Here is a 22,448-nt window from a genome sequence, read left to right on the forward strand (position 1 = left end):
TGCTACATTGAGCCAAAACATGACTAACCCCCCCTCCCCAAGTGTAGACAAGAGGTCACATCCCATACTGAAGAACTGCTGCATGGCCCATTTCTTTTGGCAACCTTTATGGAGAGTTCAGTTGATGAGTTGCAGATAAGGAAACAATTTTCCACAACCGCCATTTGAAGCCATTTTAATATTTACAGATATAAATCCTGGAAGATTTTATTTTCAAAACACCACCACAAGCACCTACAACTACCCACCACCCCAACAATATCATTTCACAGGAACTGCTTCTCTAGCTTACAGCAATACCTTTTTGACCATTTCCACAAATGTGTCCCTTTTGTCTCAAGCAATCAAACCTTAAGACAAATCCCTTGAGAGTTTGACCCAAGTCTTTGCTTCTTATCCATCCTCAATACTGCCAATCAAGTTTCTAAATGCTCACAATACTTGGGTTGTGTGGTAGTTAACAGGTAAACGTGTAAAGACAAGCAAATGGAAAGTAAAAAATGTTTATCAGCCATCCGGGTCTAAGGCAGAAGTCTATGTGTTGTGTTTTTTTTCTTCAAATTACAGAGACTGGGACAGTGGTTCTGACAAGTTATTTTTTAATTTATTCTGACATGCTAAAAGGGAATAAATTACACTTTTATAGAATGTCCAGCTATAAAATAGCTAAAGCTGGGTCAGAGGGAGTAATAGGTAGGGGGAAACAGCCAAGTTATTGGTGTGCATCTGTTGTGACTAAAGGCTGAGAGAAATTCAAATTATTCTTGCCTTACAAGACTCAAAGTATATAGAAAAGAAACCCTCCAACACTTTCTTTGCAATAAAAAAGGAACGAAAACAAGAAGGAAAAGGTCGCAACTCTAAGCAGCAGCGAAATGTAGTTGCAGAGAGAAAGTCCCAGAGTATTTTACAAGAGGATCTGCTTCACTGCAGGAAGAAGCAACAAAAACACCCTTTCCCCAAAATGATCAATTCAATACAGGGAAAGACAACTCTATAAAACTGAAAAAAAGTAAGTTATCTGATAAAAAAGTGTATATATATGTATATAAAAATGATAACGGGAAGGGTGGTGGAGTGGGTACGTTTGTCTGTCTCAAAAAACGGAACATTGAGGCCATCATAGCAATCAAATTACTAGAAAAATGGTAACATTTGTCGATCAACATTAACATCTCTGAAAAGAAAAAAAAAATAATTGATGCGTAGATTTTCTAAGCAATTTACAAACAGGTTTAGTCGAGAGGTGCCTAATTATAATGAATATGCTTTTGTGGAGTTTATCGTTTTTATTCATTGTTTTGAGACTTCAGAATACCAAGTACAATATAGTTAATGCAGCGTTCTAAAGAGAAACCTAGTAGTCACTAGAATTTTTTTCATCTTCACATTAGAAGCTCCTCTAGCACATATCAGCAGGCAGAATCTTAATTACCTTTTTATGAAAAGAAAAAGTAAATCCAATGTTTTGCTTAGTATTACCCAGGATTCATTCATAACAACAAAGGAAAACAGTTTTCAGTTTACATCTTTCATTTTTCTTGAGAATGAGAAAAAAAAAAGTTGAGTAAGGAAGAAAATGGTTGTTTCAAATGTTCAATCTGACTGACAAGTGTCTGGGTCATGCCACGCTCTGTGACTGAGGGGAAAGGGACCAAGCTGCTCTGACGGAGGGCGACCATGAGGTGAGGCAGGCGCCCAGGCAGCGTTCAGAAGGGGGGAAATCAGGGAAAATATTGGCATGTGCACAATTACATCCGCAGTGAGCCAACCATTTCTTAGTTTTCAGTTTTGAAGAAACACAAAAAAAAAATCTTCAGGGACAGGACAATAGAGAAGGCTACAGCTTCGAAATTCCATACCAAGCCTGCTTTCTGTGTGGATATAGTATATACATACCAATATATAGATATATGCCAAGCATGTTATCTATATATAGCGATTACATATATAGTATATGGAACGATAGTTCTTTAACAGGAAAAGAGGGTTGCCCACAATGCCTGGCAGGTTCTGGTGAATTTGATCCTGGATGCCGGGGTGTGATTGGAAGGCAAATCCTGCTACGGCCATTCTGCTCTGCTTCATTTCATTGTCTTAATGCTCAGAAACCTGGAAGAGAAGGAGAGAGAGATGGAGACACAGACAAGAGAGTCATGGTTACACACCGGTAGAACAACTGGTATCTCAATAGGGTTGAGCAACTGCTCTATCAAACAAGGCCAAACAAGTCACAGCAGTTCCAGCCCTGTAATAAAAAAGTGCCCAGTCATCAGTCCCGCTCTGCAGCAAAGCTGGGGACTGCGCTGCTGCAGAGTGCCTGAGAGGGAGAATCAAACATTTATGGAGCCATGCTCTGAGCTTCCTGTAATGAAGACATCCACCACCACATAGGTTTTAGAGTTTAAAACGATCACGTCAGATTACAGATAGGCACGAGGTCCGGGAAAACAGTACAAGTGGAAAGGTTGTTAGGAAAACAGCGTGCCATGTCAATAAATCTATTTGAGGCGTTCTACAAGATCTCTCGCCAGGACGGGCTCTCTCTCGTAAGAGTGTATCTGTCTGAGACTGACCTGGATAAAAAGGCATAAAGGTCAAATATAATAAAATAAAAATCGGACAAAAACACAAACAGGGATATCGTCTTTGTGAATCAAACTCCCTTCATGCTTCGCTGCAGTGGGAGGTAACCTTTAGAGTGATTACCAGCGGCATACATGTCTATTCACGGTTACACCCATGCAGCTTAGTGATGTGGCAGCCTTAGCATAGGGACAACAGGGAACTGGGAAAACCTGAAAAAGTACAACCAAAAAAAAGAAAGAAAACTACTTTGAAAACCGCTATTCAATCCTATGAGCCTTGCTAATCTGTGTTCTTCCTCGAGCATGCCTTCGCATATATTGATGGTGTACTTTGGAGCCTCACCCCACTGGGTTTAGATAATGCAGCTCAAGTCTGTACACGAGCATGTCAGATCTGAGTGAAAGGGAAAGTATTTTCGACGTCAGCTCTCATAAGTAACATCCCTCCGCTACAGCAATTCCCTCAAATGTGATCCGACTCAAAGCAAAAGCTCGTTTTGCTGCAGGCCTACGCAGCTATGTCGACAGAGCAAAATATGAAACAGCAGGACATACGTAATGGGTCTAAAATACCCTTGAATTGGTCTGCAGCTTTTTACTCTGATGATGTGACGTGAATCGCTCTACAAAAGGCACGCTTCAAAACCAAGCATGAGGCCAAAGGAAGCTGTTCTTGCCATGTGTCTTCGTCTTTCCTTTCTTTGGAGTGGAAGAACCAGCTGATGCAACAGGCCTGTCCCACTTGAAGGGGTGAAAGGGCAGCGCAATTCTCCATATGTGAGAGCTATTTATAGAACCACCCTCTTCTAATATAGCAAATACCCTTTAAGATACTTCCCAGCTTCCCACATGACTACAACTTGTACACAGATGCAGTCGAATGCTTTTGAAAGTGAAAGGCTGGGTTGATACGGTTTGCTTTGATCGCTTTGATTCGTCTGTGACTTATTGCGTGGCTTGCTCTACATAAATGTCTTGTAATGCAAGGCAATGGAGCGACACAAGGGGGCTGAAATGCTAACACACGTTAACAATGTTTCCATTGTTACAGGGCTAACAGAGTGGCCAAGTCAAATTGGTATCCAAGAAACCAGCAAGTTCTTTCAAGCCCCAATACTCCAGAGCTTGGTTATTTAAATTCCTGGCTGTGGGTCCTCAGCACCCTTCACTGGCACTCTTATCTTAAAGGGACAGTGATCAAGGAACTACAAACTGCAACAACGACATCTACAAATAGATACAAAATACAAAATCTTCAATACAAGGGGATGAAACAGGAAGGTAATAAAATTAACCGGGAATTGCTTGTGCGCACGCGCGCGGGGGGGGGGGGGGGGTCCATTCACAAAGACAAATGTTTTAACAATCCCCAAAAAACGTTGGATTGTGCTGCCCAGAAAGCCAGGGTACACAATGGTGCTGGCTACCTTGTCCATGGAGTCCACATACAGTACTAAAACAGACAGTGTCAAGGATTAGACCGCTTCACGTCATCAGCAAATCCTATTTATAACTAGCCTCTCCTCACAGCACTTGTTCACTGCCATCATGTGGGATGTGCCTTGAAAGAGAGGGAGGGGGAGGGGGGATGAGAGAGAGAGAGAGAGAGAGAGCGTGTCCTCTTGCTTTGATTTCTAATTCATATTTAATGGATTTCAAAGCCCCTCTCCGCAGAGTGGAGACAGCACTGTCATTAGTCCTGCACCGACAGGAGGACCAGAAAAGGATTTGCCTGACGTCACCAAAAGAAAACGTCTAGCATCAACAAAATAGGTAACCTGCTGTGAAATTAAGCCACCGGAAGCCCTAGTTTGGGCCGGATTTCACCCCCACTACGTGATACAAACAAAATGGTGGCCAGGCAGAGCAGCAAAGAGAACGCCCTGCCCCCTCAGGGGTGCAATCCATGTCAGCAGCAAGGGCCTGTTTTCCAATCAACCTGCCCTGAAACCAAAAACACGTCGGTCGAGTAACAAATACTGAATCCTCGTACTGTATCGTGATTTCCAATCACGTACACCGAGGATTCAATTCAGCTTTGCTTATGCCGTTTCAAAACAGGCTGGCGCATGTGGAAATATCGTTGTATAAGTATATCGTCTTTTCCCTTTTTACAAAGGAGTGGAATTACTTGGATTTTGTACTTTTTAAGTCACGTGTGGTTTGAAGCCAATAGACCGTTGTGGCCAAACTCCAGCACACATTAGACACACTCAGGGCTCCATTCTAGTCCATGCTCTGAGTGGACTGTGTCTGAGTGGACTATGTCTGAGTGGACTATGAGTAGCTATGTAGCTAAAGCAAGGAGGTCTGTGCCAATGTGACACAGGCATGGTTTTAATACGGGAGGTGCAAGGGGGCATGACGCCACTAAGGTTGCTTAAGTAATAGGGATATGGTGTTGACTTGTTATTAAAAGTGCCTTTTTAACCGTTAGGTCTAAAACAGGTGAGGTGGTAGGTGGTATCCAACAGGGCGCCAGCAATTTCATGCGCAGAGATTATTAATGTTAGCTGACTATAATCCCCTGTGGAAATCCTAGTCATCACCTGATGAAACTGCTTCAGGTTTTTTGAAAAATTGGGTTGATTCCTCCGCCATCAACCCTGGCACCACCCGGGATACCCTCTAAGGAGAGGGAGGGGGGGAGACTGGAATTAAAACAGGTCATTTGAGTCACATAATAGTGCAGATAGAATTCATATGAAAACAGACAAACCATTACCATCTCACCGAGGATTGTCAGTGTTTAATATAGACTATGTAGAGTCACACAATACCATTGTTAGTGTGTGGTTAGAATCTCAATCCTCTCATCCATCTATATGAGAGCATTCGAATAAAGATTAATATATATAGATATATATATATATAACAAGTGTTAGATCCAGGAACAATGATTGTGAGAAATCAGAGTCAATCGTACATCCCATTTGGAAAGGGGGTTAATTCTAAGAGGGAAATCACTAGAATTTTAACATTCACAGAAGGTTATAAAGCCATCCCTTTGTCCCAGAAAAGAATGAAGACATTTGGGTACAAAGTTAGTAGTCAAATTTCCCAAGGACGTCTTTGCATCTGCAAGACAGACCAATTGAATCTCTCTTCAAATCTTTTGGGGTGCCTCCTCGAACTAACACCGTGTCTTTTTTGTTGTTGTTGTCTTTTCTTGTAAATCTGGTGGGTGAGAATGTTCCAAATCCACTTATTTTTTTTGTGTTGTTTTTTTTTGTTTGTTTTTTTTAAACCACTTTGAGGGGTAACGAAAATGAAAGCAATTGGTGTCTCCATTTTTGCACTCTGAACGTCGCTTGGCTTTTTGCTACTAACCTTTCATGTTACTCTTGGGTTTGTCAGTTTGCTTGCCTGTGGGGGTTTGTGCCTGCTGCCCCGCTCCCCCTGAGGACGCGGCCTGCTGGGCTGCTTTCTGCTTCAGCATCGTCCAGTCAAACGTGTAGTCATACTGGTGGTTCAGGGTCCTGGGTAGAAAAACAAGACTCTTTGAGACATGCGTTCATCGAGAGCTCTCCTGTTCCTCCGTTCACCATCCTTACGCAAAGACCATTTCAACCCTAAGTACAGTGTGTTCCATTCACACATCATACTAGTTATTTACATCTATGTAATTCATATGTAATGCTTATTAGCTTTACATAGAAATACAACCTATAGTAGAATAAGAGACAAAATGTGACCTACGGATGGTTTAGAACATAATACATCATCTCCTTCCTGTCACTGTTTTACTTCTCTGTCCAATACAATACAATATATAAGAGGGGGATTTCCCACTGTTTGAAATAGGAAGGAAGCATTGTACTGGTCTTCTGTCAGTGTGATGTACAGACTGTGATGTACAGACTGTTCCCGTAAGGGTTTCAGCTGGGAGACAGGACAGCTAGGGTAAAATGGTGAGGAACGAACTGTACCTGAAGAGAATGCGGAACAGCTGGCGGAGGTACATGTAGTCAGGCGCCTCCTCGAACCGCAGCCCGCGGCAGTAGTTCAGGTACATGGCAAACTCTGCTGGGAAACCCTGGAAATGGAGGAGCGGCACATTATCTATCCATGTCCAGCGAAGTGGGTTACTGTCAAAAGCATACACTTAACAGTACATTGCCTTATAAACTATAGTCAGGCGTGTTTTAGAGAAAAGGTTACTGAATGAAGTCTGAGATTACTAATGCGTTGCCTTGAGCACGCATACTCTCCGCTAGCCATTAGCCTGTTAATGAGCAATGGTCACCATGCTTTCAGTTCCAAGTCTATGCATAACAGCCACTATTTTAAGAGTGGATTAGATTAGTGGCTCGAGCCACAATTTCTGCTCTTGTACAACAGGCAGTCTGACTTCAGTGGACTCTGGGTAATGATTTTATTTCCCTAGTTAGCATCTACCTATCTGACCCCGACCAAAAATAGTTGCTGTGTGAGTCTGTCTGTCTAACGGTAAGATGGCTTAATGAGCTACTCTGTTCCCTGGCAAAAGTGGGATTGGTCTTCATGGGTTCACCCACTCACCTTACACAAGACCTCGACTGGAGTTGACATCTTCTTCTCGCTAATCTTCTCGTACTTCTGTTTCTTTGTGGCAGCCTGTGGAACATGTGGGCGAGAAATGAAAATGTTGTGCACCACAGTTTTACACTCTACCCTGGGCAGATCACAGTTGAGCATCGAGGCCAGTAAACACCACAAATACACCAGTAAGAGAGTCCAATCTTTCTTTAAAGGGACATTTTGGGATAGTTCATATTAGGCTCCATGAGCAAAAAAAGTGCCAAAAATTTAGCAAAGTCGGCCATCTTAACCGTAATGTTTCTAATAGATGTGATGAGATATTACCCAATTGAAGTTTCGAACAAGTGTTTTCATTATGTGCAATGCATTTTCAGACTGTTAACCAAACTCCGATTTTATTCTCACCCCTTTCTGAAGGATATTGTTAAAGACGAAAAATCATGCTGTAGAGTATTGTAGAATTGTTCGCTTTTTTTTGCTCCGCTCAGCACTATCAGCTTAAACCAATTGGAGCCCTTAGTCTTTCTCTCAGTAATGGACTGTTCACGTAACAGTGATTATTGTATTGAGTTTTACTATGTAATCCATGCCAAAAGTAAGGCAATTAGCTTGGTGCGTAACCTTGCTGAGGACTTGAGTCTTCAGGCACTACTGTGCAGGGATGATGTTTCACTTAATCACACTAAGACACGGCAAAAAGACTCATTTGCCGCATTTAACCCTGGCAGTTGTTTGCCGCAAATGTTATGCTGTGATGCATTACCTAAGACACCATAGTGGAGAGCAAACCCATGTCATCCGTGCCTCAGTAGGATATATGAATTAGGTAGCTAGCTAATCCTTTGGAAAACAAGTGACCTCAAGTAACGCTACAACTGGAATGGTGAGTTAGGATAATCTGCTAGTAAGACTATCTAACAAGCTAGCCAACATCGTACGTGATGTGTTACTTAATGTTGCTAAACTAGCAAATTCAAAATGGAAGTGCATCTCTACGGAAGACGAGATATTCTGTGGAGGAGGTGGCCAATAGGAGGATGAGGACCAAACTCCTGGCCATCATGGACAATCCCTCCCATCCCCTACATGACACTGTGGCAGAGCAGAGAAGCTTCTTTAGCAACAGATTATTACAGCCATGTTGCACTAAGGAGTGCTATAGGAGATCTTTTCTGCCTGCCGCAATAAGACTGTACAACTCTCCTTCTCCGGCTGGCTCGATCAGGGTGATCAGAGTTTGTATTAATTCTATTGTCACTTTATTTTGTCGTCGTTGTTTGTGATGTGAGCTGCTGTAACACCTTAATTTCCCCTCGGGGATCAATAAAGTACCTACCTATCTACATTCTGAGCAAATAATCTAGAAATGTGGATATGCGTCACAAAAACAGCAACTGGATTAAAATGGTTGTTATGGAGACAGCTGGCTGTCAAAACATCCAGTCAAAATCTCCTCCAGGCAAAAGTATGGATGAGCAGCTCTGCGGAGTGGTGTTCCATGTCACTAAGTGAAACATTAACCTGCTATTTACTGGACTGAGAGCCCTAAAGTACCTGCCTGGCCTACCTTTAGTCCCTGCCAGGGCAGGCTGGTTCTGTTGAAGTACATCAGGACGTATCCTAGCGACTCCATGTCATCTCGGCGACTGGAACAAACAAAGGCATTGAGAACTCAAGGTTAAGAGCACAGTTGAAGAGCAACCAATCTTACTTCTATTCATCCAAGGGCTATTCATCCATCATGCTTCGAGTCTTTCATAGCCTTATTGAATGCTTCATTATACGAAAGACAGATCATGTCAGCAATGAGTGTTCTACGAATATTACTGCAAGCTACAATTGTTCTAACCAACAATAAAAGAAAGACAAAAGAAACTGTCCTTAATAAAACCATAGGAAGTCCTGCACTGGTGGAAAAGGGAGCAAAGACAGGCCATGCTAAATCACATGGCCCCGTTTGTCAAAAATAGTATTCTGGGTCAATGGCAAGTGCAGCTGTTGGTGGCGGGGAGGACTACTAACGAGAGCGTGGTCATCATGAGAACAACCCTTTAAGAGACGCTGCACGGCAGGGCGAGGAGGAACTGACCCCGTCCCCCCATCACCAGAAGCTCCCTCTTGCCACTCCGAAACGACAGGACACCAATTAAGTGGAGACATAAACCTACATATTAAGCCCCACTTCGATATGAGCACTTACCTCTGCTCGATGCCCAGGTGCGCGTTGATGCTGGCATAACGAGCTGTGCCTGTGAGATTCTTGTCTTCTCTGTAAGGTATGTGCTGTCGTGTCCTGTTGTCCCGGTATTTTTTGGCCAGACCAAAGTCGATGAGGAACAACTGCGATAGGGGAAGAGAAAACAAACAGATCTGACGTTTTAAACGTATTCCTACTTCAGAAACAATCACCAGAATGGAAGAGGCGAGATCATGGGTCAATTCTTTCAATTTCCTGCTCTGTGTAGCGTTTGACTAGAGAACCAGCTATCCCCTCAAGACCTTGGAATCGTTTCTACGGAAACAGTGACAGCCCATGTGACGGTAGAATCAAGGAAGCAAATGTGATCATGGCAGGGAAACTCAAGACCTTGGAATCATTTCCCATTGGAGGACAGCCACAGTACACTACTAACTATCAGCTGCAGGTTGCAGTCCCTCAGATTGCCTCGCCCTTCAGAGGTTTTTCACCGAGGCAGCAGTGGCGGCTGCAGTCGTATTGAAAGAGATCCACTCAGCCTGCTTGGCTCAGCCAGGGATTCAAAACTTATTTCCTCTTGTCAAGAACATTTGTTATGTTGACTGTATCGCTAAGTCCAGCTAAGAGAAACGGCAGTTATACTATTATAATGATAACGCAACGATAAACCTGCCTTAAACTATCACCTTTCGAGTGATTTATTAACTTGGGCCTTTCCTTCTGTCCTTAGGTACTGTTGTTTGTATTCAGAAGCAAGAGCATTCCAGGAAGAATGGAACATTTCAGAGTCTATAAATACATGAAAGTTGCATGGTCACCCTAAATAGTATATTCCAGCTTAGACAGAGCATAAGCTTCCATTAGCCGAAACCTATGAGTTCAAATTGAAGAGGAAGGGTGCGTTATGTATCTTGCATGACGAAGTTCATATCATGTGGGTCCAATGTGTTCACGTGATGTAAAGGGTAGAGGAAATATCCTACAGGAGTTAACAAGATGTGATAATAGTCAGTACTAGCAATGCTTGAAGCAAAAATTTGCTTTCTAACCTAGTAGAAATCTCAGTAGAAATTGAGGTGCTAAACAAATTTAACATGGGCAGGACGTTCTCACATAAAGCTTTACCTTCACAACCAATAGCATCCAATTCGCATCCCCTTTTTTCCACCTATAAGTAGTACCCACAGTAAAGATGAGCTTTTATGGTATACAGTTACAATGGCAATTGTGAATGGAGGATCGAAACATTCAAGCTGTAGAGGAACTCGTATCTCACAGGCCACTGGATTTAGTTTAAGTCACACCTCCGTTGCTTTGCGTGGCTTACCTAGTTACCTAGTCTACGCAACACAGTCAACTACTCAAAGCATCCTGCCTGTCAGGAATTCTCACATTTTACAACATAATCTGAGCAATAATAAATTGACCTTCCCAATATACCAACCTTCAAAACCAAATATCCCAAATCCAATATAAAAGCCAAAGTTCTGTTGAAACAGAAGTGAGGAGACATTTTGGTTTCATACCTGTGTTCACCATTTTATAGCAGGCATATACAATTAAAAAGTTATGCAGTTTGCATCCTGCTAAGCTCATTATATAACGTACAGGCCCATGGCCCACTTAAAACCTCCTGAGTTGAGGTCAATCACATCAACAATAATTTCAGGAAGATCCAGGGCACCAACAATAGAAGCAAGTTAAAGTGATATAATATCAATCACACCCACGTGAACCCCGACGAGGTTACATGTTGAACTGTTACATTTGATGCTTCTGGTGTCGCATTATCTATCATAGAAATACCCTTCACTATTTCCAAAAACACCACACAAATTTAAAATGTTGCTGCATGGCAGCTATTGGGCACTAGCTATCAGTATTAGTCCATCAAGGCTGCAGAACAGTCAACTTGGTTGTCTAATAAAACAAAGATCAACTGGTAGTGCAGCAGCAAAACATGCCTTTGGAGCAACAATGACATTAGTCCTCCAAAGCGTGTGGTGACAATTTATTCCTGCAAAACATTGTGACGAGGTTCCACACTATGATGAATAAGTGTACTCGCTAGCTAGCTTTGTTGTTGCCATTATTTTGCAAGTCCCAGTTTGGAGTGAGATAATGGTGCATTGTGGGTATTTCCAAAGCTTTGTTTAAAAGCTGATTAGAATATTGAGTTTTGAAACTCAGAAATAAAAGTCTGCTTTCCAATAGGCCTTTAAGTGTCTAGATGTTTGAACATATATGTATATAATATATACAAGACAAGAGTATGACACCACTTAATCAGTTTTGTGGTACATTAAACTGCATCCTAGCCTTTTAAGAAACTGTAGTTCTGCTAATCTGCGAGCAAGCATAACCTAACCACACCCATCTGCCAGTCCCCATTCTGGCTTTTCAGGCTGCATTTCCAAACTCTCCCCCTCTGCTCTTTGAGCCTTTGGCTGCTGGCCAACAGCAGGCTGTGATGTCAGCACTGTCTCTGGCAACAGGCAGCTGGTTCAGACCAGCTCAATGGCCGCTACATTGCCAGTTGTTATCCAACAGGAGGAGTATCACCACAGTGCAGGGTGACAGTCGGCATCTCCTATGCCAATGTGCAAGCCATTATAAATCAAGTATGGCCACCAGCTTTGATCTAATAAACTCCATGGGAACTGAAGAATTGTTCTGTGATCTCCACTAACTATTGGCCCATTCTCCAAGGTGCAACCCTAGTCACTTGGAAAGGGCGTACTACTCACATGGCTAGTGACAGACATTTTCCTGTGTCGACTTGTCCTGAAACGCTGAGGAAGAGGATCATTTGGGAAACCAATAGAAAGTTATTCTCAATGCTCAAATAAGTGGCGCAAAAAAACCCTCAACCAGTAACACAGCAACATAGTAAAGGAACTGAAGGTCCCCCTAAAAAGACCCTAAGGTCCCCATAAAAACTTAACAGCATCTCCCTCTGGTCACCATGTTCTTCATCCACCTAAACACAGATCCCTGCAATCTGGATTTGGTGTTAGTCTCTAACTCTGTTTATCATGTGTGTCTGGTTTAATGCCAAATACGTGTTCATAACTATTGACCAAAATGAAATAAAAATAGGCAACTTCTTAACGGGAAAATAAACTCCAAAAAGAAAAAAAACAAACAGAATTTGGGGGAGTATTAAGAGGCGGTTGTGGTTTCAGACCTGGTTTAATCCTGAGAAAGATGGGTCCTGAGAAGAACTAACAGCCAAGCTTCTTTTCCTCTTCCCCACTGGAGATTCTAAACACTGAACAAACAATAGAGGGTGCAGTGCATCAAACAGTATTGCTGACAACCCCACAAGGCCAGCGCAGACAGGCAACACCAAGGCTCAGAAAAAGAACGGGAGGAGAGGGAGGAGAAGGGGAGGGTGGGGGGAGGGGAGCCCAAGGCCATCCTTCGTCCACCAGCAAGCATTTGAGCTGAGATCATAGAGGGCACTTCTGACTGAGGGAGGACTTGCTAGGAGTAAGCCTCGGCTTAGATGCAAGCCAGTATTTAGGGAAGCAGATGGGGAGAGGGGGGGGGATGTCCTGTAGGACATGAAGTCCTCAATGCCATACCAATTTCATAGTCATGGAGGCAAAACTTTATACACTAAGACTGCCCAGCTCCTAACTCTTATGTTCTTTGTCTTTTACACAATTGTTTCAATGCCTGTTTTCGCGTTTTTGACTTTGCAGTGGCTGTTTGATATTGCAGCATTTAACACTAGCAGTGCCACATAGTAGAGAAGTGCTTTATGATCATTACTATAATTTGGAGCAACCGTCTGCCTGAGTGCAGTACACAATATGCAGTTGATTTACTGGCACAACTAGGGTTAAAAGAGAAGGCACGTTTTAAGGCCATTCCCTAAAATGGGCACTAGTTTAACAATAAGGCGTGAAAACAAAAGCTTTAAAAACAAAAGGCAGCCACCCAACTCACCCCCACCCCACCATCTCCTTGAGATCTCACAGGAAGCAATGGATCAAATAATGATCATTTTTAATCCCAATGGCTTTGAAACGGTGGACACCTTCAGTAAGGAAGAGGGTAGAATACTTTGGCTAACTTTGGTCAAGCCCAATCTGGCAATGAGCAGATCTACAGAGCAAAACAGAGAGGAAAGCGTGCAGTAAAGAAAAGGAGCATGAATTAATCTGCATGGAGCCGTCATTACATGAAGTAGATTTAGTACAGCTGCGAGAGACGCATGACAGGACAGCTTGTGTAGTGGCTTCTGTTTAGAGGATTTCTACAGAGCAGCCCAAGACAAAGCAACAAAACAAGCAATTAGTTTACAATGATGCCAAGCTGAGAGTAACTTTCCACACCGTAGGGAAAAAAAAGCTACTGTTGGTGTACACTTGCAACCTACTGAAAAGGAGGGATTAAAGTTAACGATTGCTCTTCATTCTAATAATGTTTGTCAAACGCTACAGATGTAGCCTATAGTCATCCACGGATCTAGGTCCAAATGAAGACTAGGCCTATGTGTAATAGACGCGCTTCCTGAACGGTCTGCGACCACGTTTTTGGGCACTAACTTGGACTTTAAGCACCATTGTAAAAGAGCAGGTTTGAAGCAGAATACAGAGTGAATTCAGGTGAAAAGAGGAGAAAGTGGGGTTCGCAAAAGCTACTGCTATGCCAGTCTTCCCATCCATTGAGTTCAGTGCACACCCTACGCAAAACGTCTTGGGTGTGGGTGTCGAGAGTTTGCCATCCAAAAGATTTGTATGTGCACCCTTAACATTGACGGAGTTTAGTATAAAACAAAGTGACAATTTCATGTATGTATAAAAAAATAAAATAAAATAAAATAAAATAAAATGAAGCTTGAGGCTGGCATTCACACAGACACACAATGGTAAACACTTACTCCAGGCAGCACTGCCAAAAATGGTAATACAGGCTTCAATGCTTGAATACCCAAAAGGTACGGCTTCATTCTGATGAGACTAGTCTGATGTTGACTGATCAGTTGTATAATGTAATACTAAACGACCACCACAGCATGTGTGGGCAGGTCCGTGTTAAAACACGCATCATGCTTTAACTTTGCCAAATGTTGCCTGTCTGCAAGGGCTCAAAATAGTGAGTTAATTAAAAACAAAATACAAATCAGGCAACTTGAGATACAGTTTGAATAATGATAAAATAATCACACAAAAACGCCTTAAATGATTCTCTGCAGGGGAAAAAAAATAAATGGGATTACACATCATGCATAAGCCTTTTCTATAGTACTGGAAGACCTGTCTAAGACCTCAAAGAGATCCAGGGGTACAGCATCATGCTTTCTAAGGACCATAGAAGACCTCAAAAACACCAACATTACTGACAGCACACTAATGTCAAGGAGGACCTGTATCACCTCATCTTTAAAGTAGTTGAGTAGTAGGACTTATTCTAAACAATTCCAGGAGTAAACCAATGACAAACAACTATGACCAAAACCAAGAACTGAGGGGTCTTTCTCACTGAGAATTAGGGAACATGTCTACATTATGAATAATTTCCACAAACAATATTTGAAACAACCCAATAAAATAATGTAATCGACAATATGGGCCACTTTTCCCACTTAATTCAAAGGTGAGGCGCAACACTTTCTCCATTAAAAAAGTATACATTTATCAAGCAATTCTAGTTAACCCTAGCTACTTCTTCACATCAAAATGGTATATAAACAAAACCAAAAAAAATGGGTCACAGGGATTCAGTCCACTTACTGCATCTCAGAAGGGAGGAAACTGGTGACAACTTACCTTGTTACAGTGACGCCCAATACCCATTAAAAAGTTGTCTGGTTTGATATCTCTGTGGATGAAGTTCTTTGTGTGCACATATTCGATTCTGCTGATCATCTGTGAGGAAAAAATGGCCCCCAATCAGATTATGTGGAAGTATCAGTTTGACTTTAAGTCCCACTCTCCCTATTGTGGTGCTGACAAACATTTGCCTGGAGGACCATGTTTCCATTAAAAACCTACAGGGACTCTTCAAAGTTTTGGTCAAACTTAACACAAACTACCCTAATGAGGAGTCTCTAGCGTGTTACAGTTTACGGTCATTGCAACCACTTCACGAGAACTTTCTGGAAGCATTTATATTTAAATAATTACAATTCTTTTTCTATACTTCCAAGTGTACTTTGCTGAGTGCAAAAAAGCAGAAAAATGTAATGAAACTGAAACAAGGAAAAAACAAATCAGTCAGGCTGTAAAAACATTGTATATGGAAAACATGACAACAGATTTCATAGGGCTCTACAATTTGCACCATTCCTTCAAGCATGCCCACATTGGGAGGAATTAATGACAACAATGGTGGATTAGTTTCAGTTGTTGATGCTGCCCTGTAGTGTATGATGCTTCCATATAACAGTCTACCCTCAGACTAATCTGAAAAAGGGGACCAAAGGGTAAGCAAGGGGTCAAAAAGCAACAGACATTGACTCCATTCTATCAAAATGTGAGCCTTACCTGGTCTGCGAGCATTAGTACAGTTTTCATCGTGAACCTGCGAGAGCAGAAGTTGAAGAGGTCTTCCAGACTGGGTCCCAGCAAATCCATCACTAGGACATTGTAGTCCTTTTCTTGGCCATACCACCTGTAAAACAGCATCATACAGTAAATATTAATAATTCCTTGTTATGCATGAGTGTTTGCTTAGGTCAAATGTAACAATTCGGGCCTACTAACCAATTCATTTTACACTTTGTCCACATGGAAATAGTTTTTTTGGACAGAAAGTCAAGTTATTCGCATAGCAAATCCATAGTAATGTGGAACACCATGTATAAGCACAATAGCCTCCAAGTAAGGCCATATTTCTGGGGGCAAGGCAATGTTTCCTCTAAGGTGTTCCATTGCATGCCTAACCATGAATATGGGAGGGGTTGACTTCAACTGTGACCAACCCTGCTGCTCGAATATAATGTTATTTTTTATAACAATCAGCAGGGGCTGGGTCAACAAAACCCATGCACTATGAGTAAGAAAGGAAGCCTGATTTATCAGACAGAGTTGTTTCATTTTTCAGGCTGGCTCTAGTTAGTCATAGTCTTTCATCCTCACAGTTAAGCTGTAAGAGGTCATATAGAGAGTTCCACACCTCTCCTGTAGACTGTGGCAGCAGTCGCCAGGCAACCATCTTGTCCAAGATTCTACTAAACAAAGAGGTATTGTCGGGGAACGGGTGTACTGCATGAGATCACTGCCATTTTGCTGCTCCGAAAGATCGTGTTTATGGAATGAAAGGTGTTGTTAGTCAACAGCACCATTTCACAAGACTATCGTGATGTCAGCAGAGAAATGTACTTTGAACTCGCAAACAAGTTCCAAGCTCTGCATTTCAACACGCCTCACACCCTGAGGACACAGCCTTCCCATGCTTCATGTAGAAACCACCATGCCAAACGTATGGCTCAAAAAAGTGGATTCATCGGTCTCCCTCCAGCCAATCTACACCCCTACAGTCAATCCATACTGATACTACACAAAGGAGCCTGCAACAACCCAAAACACCATGCAACACTTTGAGCTGTAATATGACATCTTGATGGTCTGCTGCTATGAGCTGTGTGTAGCCTATGTTGTAAGCTATTATTGCCCATGACAGTATTACTCAAGGCTTGAAACAGAAAGTCCCAACATACAGGGACGTCCTATAACACATTAGACTAAGTAGATTACACACCGTGGCTGCGTTAATGTCAATGGAAGATAGCAAATTCTTCCATAGTTGTTCTCTCTTCTTTGAAACGAAATATCCGAACATAAATCAAGTTTGATAGCTTAGCAACAGAATGGAGACCTAAGGCATTACTTAAGCTAAACTAACATGAAAAACATCCAACTAAGAAACAAGGAATCTATCATTTCAGCAGTGTGCATAAAAAAACATGTTACAGGAAACTACAGGCCTGTGGGACTCTCATTTCCTCTTTAGAGAGGCTGACAGCATGGTTGTGAAAAACAAAACAAACCGAAAGAAAAGAGAAGTATGGTCATAACATCAGTGGAAACCCCAGTGAGGGAAATCTTTGCATTTAACTTATGAATCAGGCTTTCATAAAAACAAAATGGAGAATGAGTTAGCACAAGACGTCCCTTTCTATTGATTACAACACAGCATACAGTTGCAACAGAGGGAGTGGGGGAGGTGGGTCTTGTTCAGCAGGTTCTTCTGGCTTTGTCAAAGTTCCACAAGTTCTTTCAATTGAGCTGGAAGGCCCAATGGTAACAAGCCAAGAAAACAAGACACATTCTTACCAGGTCACATCCAAAGCCACTTATCTCTGTCTATCACATTTGTCATTAGCCACTATGTCTCAAAAAGCTTCCTTATACTTAAGGAACAGAAGGAGTCTGAAACGTCATTTGCATTTCCAAACAAGTGAAGGCTCCTGCTGAGTGACGTCCAGTCTCCGCGAAAGGGAACAGCTGACCGCCACAACTTTCAGTCAGGCACGTTTGAGATCCCCACCCCCACCTCTCTTTACCTGCCAACAGCCAAGGACTGGGCATATCCATGACGGGAGTTACCTAACAAAAAAACGGGTCACAACGTATGTAGCCAAGTAACAGAATGCAGGCCCGGAGCTCAGGTTTCTAGAAAGCCACCATGCCTCAGTCCACAGGCATTGTCTGAATACACCAACCCACAGAGGACATTTGTACGTGCTTCAAGCACAGTTCATCTGAAGGCGCTCATCTTTTTTTTAAAAAGAGACGAGTACATTTCATTTGTTCAAGACTCTGCCCTTTGCGCACAGTAACGTTGAAGAGTTCAAATGATGTCAACTTTGGGCTTAGTGGTGACACCCGCAAAATGCCACAGCTGCATAGGTAAGCGCAAAAGTGTCACCAATTTTTTGAGAATGCCAACGTTTTTAATTATTTGGCTCAAGTCTATCTAGGTCAAACATTTGATGGACATAGTAAAAAATAATGGTTTGAGAATGGGCGATGACTCTCTTCCAGAGATTCGAACTCATGTCTCCAGTACAAAGCAGACATTTTAAATAATGGACCAATATACTCACTCAAACATATAGAGGGAAATCCTACACATAACCGGTGTTCGCACACAAAAGAACATTTCAGTTCGTCAAACTAGGCAAATCAAAGCCTTTAACACCATAAACACTAGGCCTATCTTTTGACAATAATCTTAATGTTTTGAGATGTTTTTTTATTTATTTTTTTGAAGAGTAGTCTATTTTAAACAGCCCTCAATATTCACAAAAAGGCCAATGAGGCATTCGTATAAAACAAAAACAAAAAAATGGCATGCTCCAGGAATAGATAGGAGTGCAAGACACTTGATGGTGATATAGCCTACCAGAAAGAGCCAGAACTGGCTATAATGGTAAGGGATTGGGACATGAAACACCCCAGTATATAACCCCCCCCTCCTTATTTTCCAGACAATCCACAGGGTGCACAACAAAGCTCAATGCAAACCTTGCCAACCAAAAAGATCTAAGCTTTGACTTAATTGCCTGGGCTGTGATTAAATTGCATAACCAGGTAGGCAAGCAGAGAATCTAGTTTGCTGACTTAGCCTACTACTCTTGGATCCTAGGTGGATTTCAAGGCCACATGGGTGAAAGCTTGTCCTATCCAGCAACACCCTATTGAGACCAATCCTGTCTACCTACTTCAGAACAATATGCCCTATACTCAAAACAAAAGGTAGTTCCCACAACGTGTGTGTTAACTGGATTTAAAGTTACAGCAACAGATGAAATGTTGTGGCCCCATTTCGAGTGGGCTGGGTATTGGCCAGGACGCTACTACACATCAGATATGGCACTTCTGGCCTATTTTGTGCTACATGTGATTCTACACAAGCTGTGGGTTGATGTAATTTGTTACATTTGGAATACAATTGTGTAATTTCTCGTTGTTGGATTAAACATTTCACAGTTCCTCAAATATCATTTGTCAGAACATATCTGCCTATATATATATATATATATTGACATCAATAGTGGACATGCATAAAGATGCCGCTCCTACAGTTTGACGTCACCAAACTCCATGACCATAAATCAGTCCACCACACATTTACCATAGTGCGTTGTTTGCTGATTTGAGCAGTAGTGCAATAACTACATAAATAAGCAAATAAATCCCTTTGATTCGATTTTCTGGGGTTTTTTGTGCCACATTTCACACCTAGTTAATGCATCAATGTAATGTCATCCCTGAGGTGCTCTCACCCCCGTTTGCATGAGAACAAACTAATTTGGCAGATACCAAAAAATCAATAAAGGGGGGGATGTTGTACCAATGCTGTATCACGATACTCAACTGTAGACATATTTTTGCACAGTCCTACTTTTTCATGTAGTTCTCAATATATCCAGGTCTAAATGCATTCCTTGTTGAGTAGACTTGTTCATGAAATTCAGTGTCACTGTCTTACACAAGTAGTTGGAACCCCCTGGGGCACTATGTATCCTCTGCATGGCGTAGTGTAAGATCAAGGGAGCGCCAGAAGTTCTGTCTTTCTATTGAGTCACTCTAAGCACTAGAGCCTAATGACCATCCTGACCCTCATACAGTGTGACAGCCAAGCTAAACAGGGGCATGAACTACTCTGCATTAAACAGCTTTGACTGTGCCCTCAGATTTCAGGAAAATCCATCGAGAACTTAGACCGTATGTCAACGTTTTCCACAGCTTAATTATCTTTAAGGACGGTATCAAATCATGCCCCCTTTACCCCTGCGCTTATCTTATGCCTAGCATATTTCTAATATAATTTCCACAACGGTCTTTCAAACTCTTAAAAGTCCCCGGACCAGAGTCATATAATAAAGTGTTTTATAATGGCTCTGACCTGGAGAATAGTGTCACAGCACCTGGCAGTTCAGGTTTCTGACTACCGAATACCATTATTGCATTAAAACGTTTGACATCAGATAACTTGTAACTATAAACGACGATCCTAATTGAATTACATCTCCGGCTAAAGTAACTAACGTCGACTTCACAATCAGCCTGCCTCGATTATAAATTCCACCAATGTGTCTGTGAGAAACAAACCATCAGCCAAGACGGAATATTCAGTCCTCGGAACCGACTAAAATCAACATAGCTAGTTCCTAATAAAACCTTTCGCTGTTTGGCAATGTACATTAGGTGTCACTTTATCGCTGGAGTCACCTTGAGAAACAAAACCACTAGGCCCATAGAGTTGTTTTCGCTACTGGTGAGCCGCCATTTTCTAACAGGGAAGGAAGACATGTTGGAACAAACACAACAAAAGAGGAGCGGCCATTTCCAATGAACGATTTTGGGTTGCCTGATCATTTCTTAGCAAACCGACAAATCATTTCAGCCATCCAATTCGATGAAAAACTGCAATTGCAAATGAGTTTTGAGCGTAAAATGAAGCTGAAGGTTAAGAAAATGTGTGAGCAAGGTTACCATCAAAAATATTAAGACAAGTGAAAATAGAACTGCCAAGGAGATTAGCTCGAGCTAACGCCAGCTAGCCTGCTATCAGAGAGGACTAGAGCTGGCTTATGGAAAAGTAACTTGAAATGTGTACACAGACAGACAATATTAGGTCGCTAGCTAACGACATCATAACGGGTTACGTCAATCAATTTGCAATCATATTGCCTGTAAACTTCAAACTGTGTGACAATGAAAGACAATGAAAGGTTTATATCACCTTATGTGTGGGATTCCAACTCCTCCTTGTAAGATTTTGTACAGCTTGCTTTCATATAACAACTGTGGGTGTCTGGCTTTTTGAGATTCCAATTTTACTGCTACCTCCTGAAACACAGAATAACATGATAAGTCACTGGTTAGATTACTTGCTACTCGTTAGTGCACTACTAGACTCGGGTGAGTCAGCTTGACTGTTGACTAATCTGGCTAGCATAGTAGCTAGCTTCACTTTGACAATATATTACTGTTATTCCTGTTGACATTACCTCCCCATTTGTGATGTTGATAGCCAGATAAATGTCTCCAAATGATCCAGATCCAATTTTTCTGACAAGCTTGTATTTCCCACCGACAATGAATTCGGCTTTCGAGCCGCTGCTGCTCGCCATATCCACAAAAATGACGAGCAACACCCGATCAGTTTAAAATAGGATTCTCTGGGATTGCTCCGTCGGTTCCCCTTCTCGGACAGCTCGTTATCAGAACATACAGAGTCCTGGTTGGTCGTGGGCGACGACAGTGAAGCTACTTGAAACAGTGTTGCTGGCTAGCTAATGTTAGCTAGTCAGTGCCGTTTTTTTCTATTATTCGGCAGCTAGCAATCAATACACACTGGCTAGCTAGTACAAAAATATCGATGGAAATACAACCACCACATAAAAATGAATAGAAACACGTCTTCTACTAAAAAATAAACTGCAAATTATGCCCGGATTGCTTGGTCAAACGTCCAGGCAATGCCTCGAGTGGCTGGCTAGCTAGCCTGCTAGCGTCGAGCTATCGTCGAAAGGACACCAGTCGAACTGTTAGCTGAGCCCCGCTCGATAATCTGCTTGAACCACCTCCGCGAGAGGGGCGATATTTGTCTTGCTTGTTAATTTTCCGACGACTTGTTTGATTTAGATTCGATTCTTCTTTTCTTGAAGAATATTAACGGAATCCAAGGGTCGCAGCTTTCCTTTCAAAGCGCAACCCACTCACTCCGCCATCTTCTTGTCACTACTCCACCGTTCGTCTCTAGAGGTGATTAGCTAGCTAGCATCAGACAGCAGGGCGCAGGCGGGAGCGAGCGGAGTGGCTGCAGGATGAGGACGGGTTCGTGACGTCATTAATGTGCACTAGCGGGAGCGAGCCTCTTCCCGAAACTATACCACTTACTCTCTTTGACTATACTAATACAACCAAAAAATATTACAATTTAAATAAATTTTGGGTCATGAGATTGTGGACGTATTGAACATTACACGTATGAGTGCTAATTAAACTACTCTGCAGAATGAGGATTATACATCATTTGCATTTTTCAGATCATAGCTCTCCTTACTTTTACAATAACTCTAGAGCAAATTCGTTTGATTAACCTGCTACAACAGGCTACCAGATTGAAACTTTTTTGGGAGATATTAGTTGACGCATAAACACGTTATTGAGAGC

General features: G+C 42.1%; 1 protein-coding gene across 5 annotated transcripts; it reads right to left on the reverse strand.

The window, feature by feature from the left end:
* Positions 1–541: 541 nt before the first annotated feature.
* csnk1a1 (casein kinase 1, alpha 1) lies at positions 542–22,044 on the reverse strand (the record flags this gene model as incomplete). 5 transcript variants are annotated; one of them, XM_083685816.1, is made up of 11 exons in its annotated part: positions 21,281–22,042; positions 21,013–21,119; positions 15,804–15,930; positions 15,087–15,185; positions 9,310–9,449; positions 8,677–8,755; positions 7,110–7,184; positions 6,518–6,624; positions 5,955–6,067; positions 5,138–5,216; positions 542–2,112 (listed from the first exon to the last, which is right to left on the reverse strand). In XM_083685816.1, the coding sequence occupies exons 1-10, from the start codon at positions 21,401–21,403 to the stop codon at positions 5,152–5,154; spliced, it is 1,035 nt and encodes a 344-aa protein (XP_083541942.1). In that variant the 5' UTR covers positions 21,404–22,042. The 5 variants fall into 5 exon arrangements, with proteins under 5 accessions (XP_083541942.1, XP_083541941.1, XP_083541944.1 ...); XM_083685815.1 differs by having other exon boundaries at positions 5,919–6,067; XM_083685818.1 differs by lacking the exon at positions 5,138–5,216 and having other exon boundaries at positions 21,281–22,041.
* Between the last annotated feature and the right edge of the window lie 404 nt (positions 22,045–22,448).

Source organism: Argentina silus (genome assembly GCF_951799395.1).
Source record: "Argentina silus genome assembly, chromosome: 15".
Taxonomy (NCBI): Eukaryota; Metazoa; Chordata; class Actinopteri; order Argentiniformes; family Argentinidae; genus Argentina; species Argentina silus.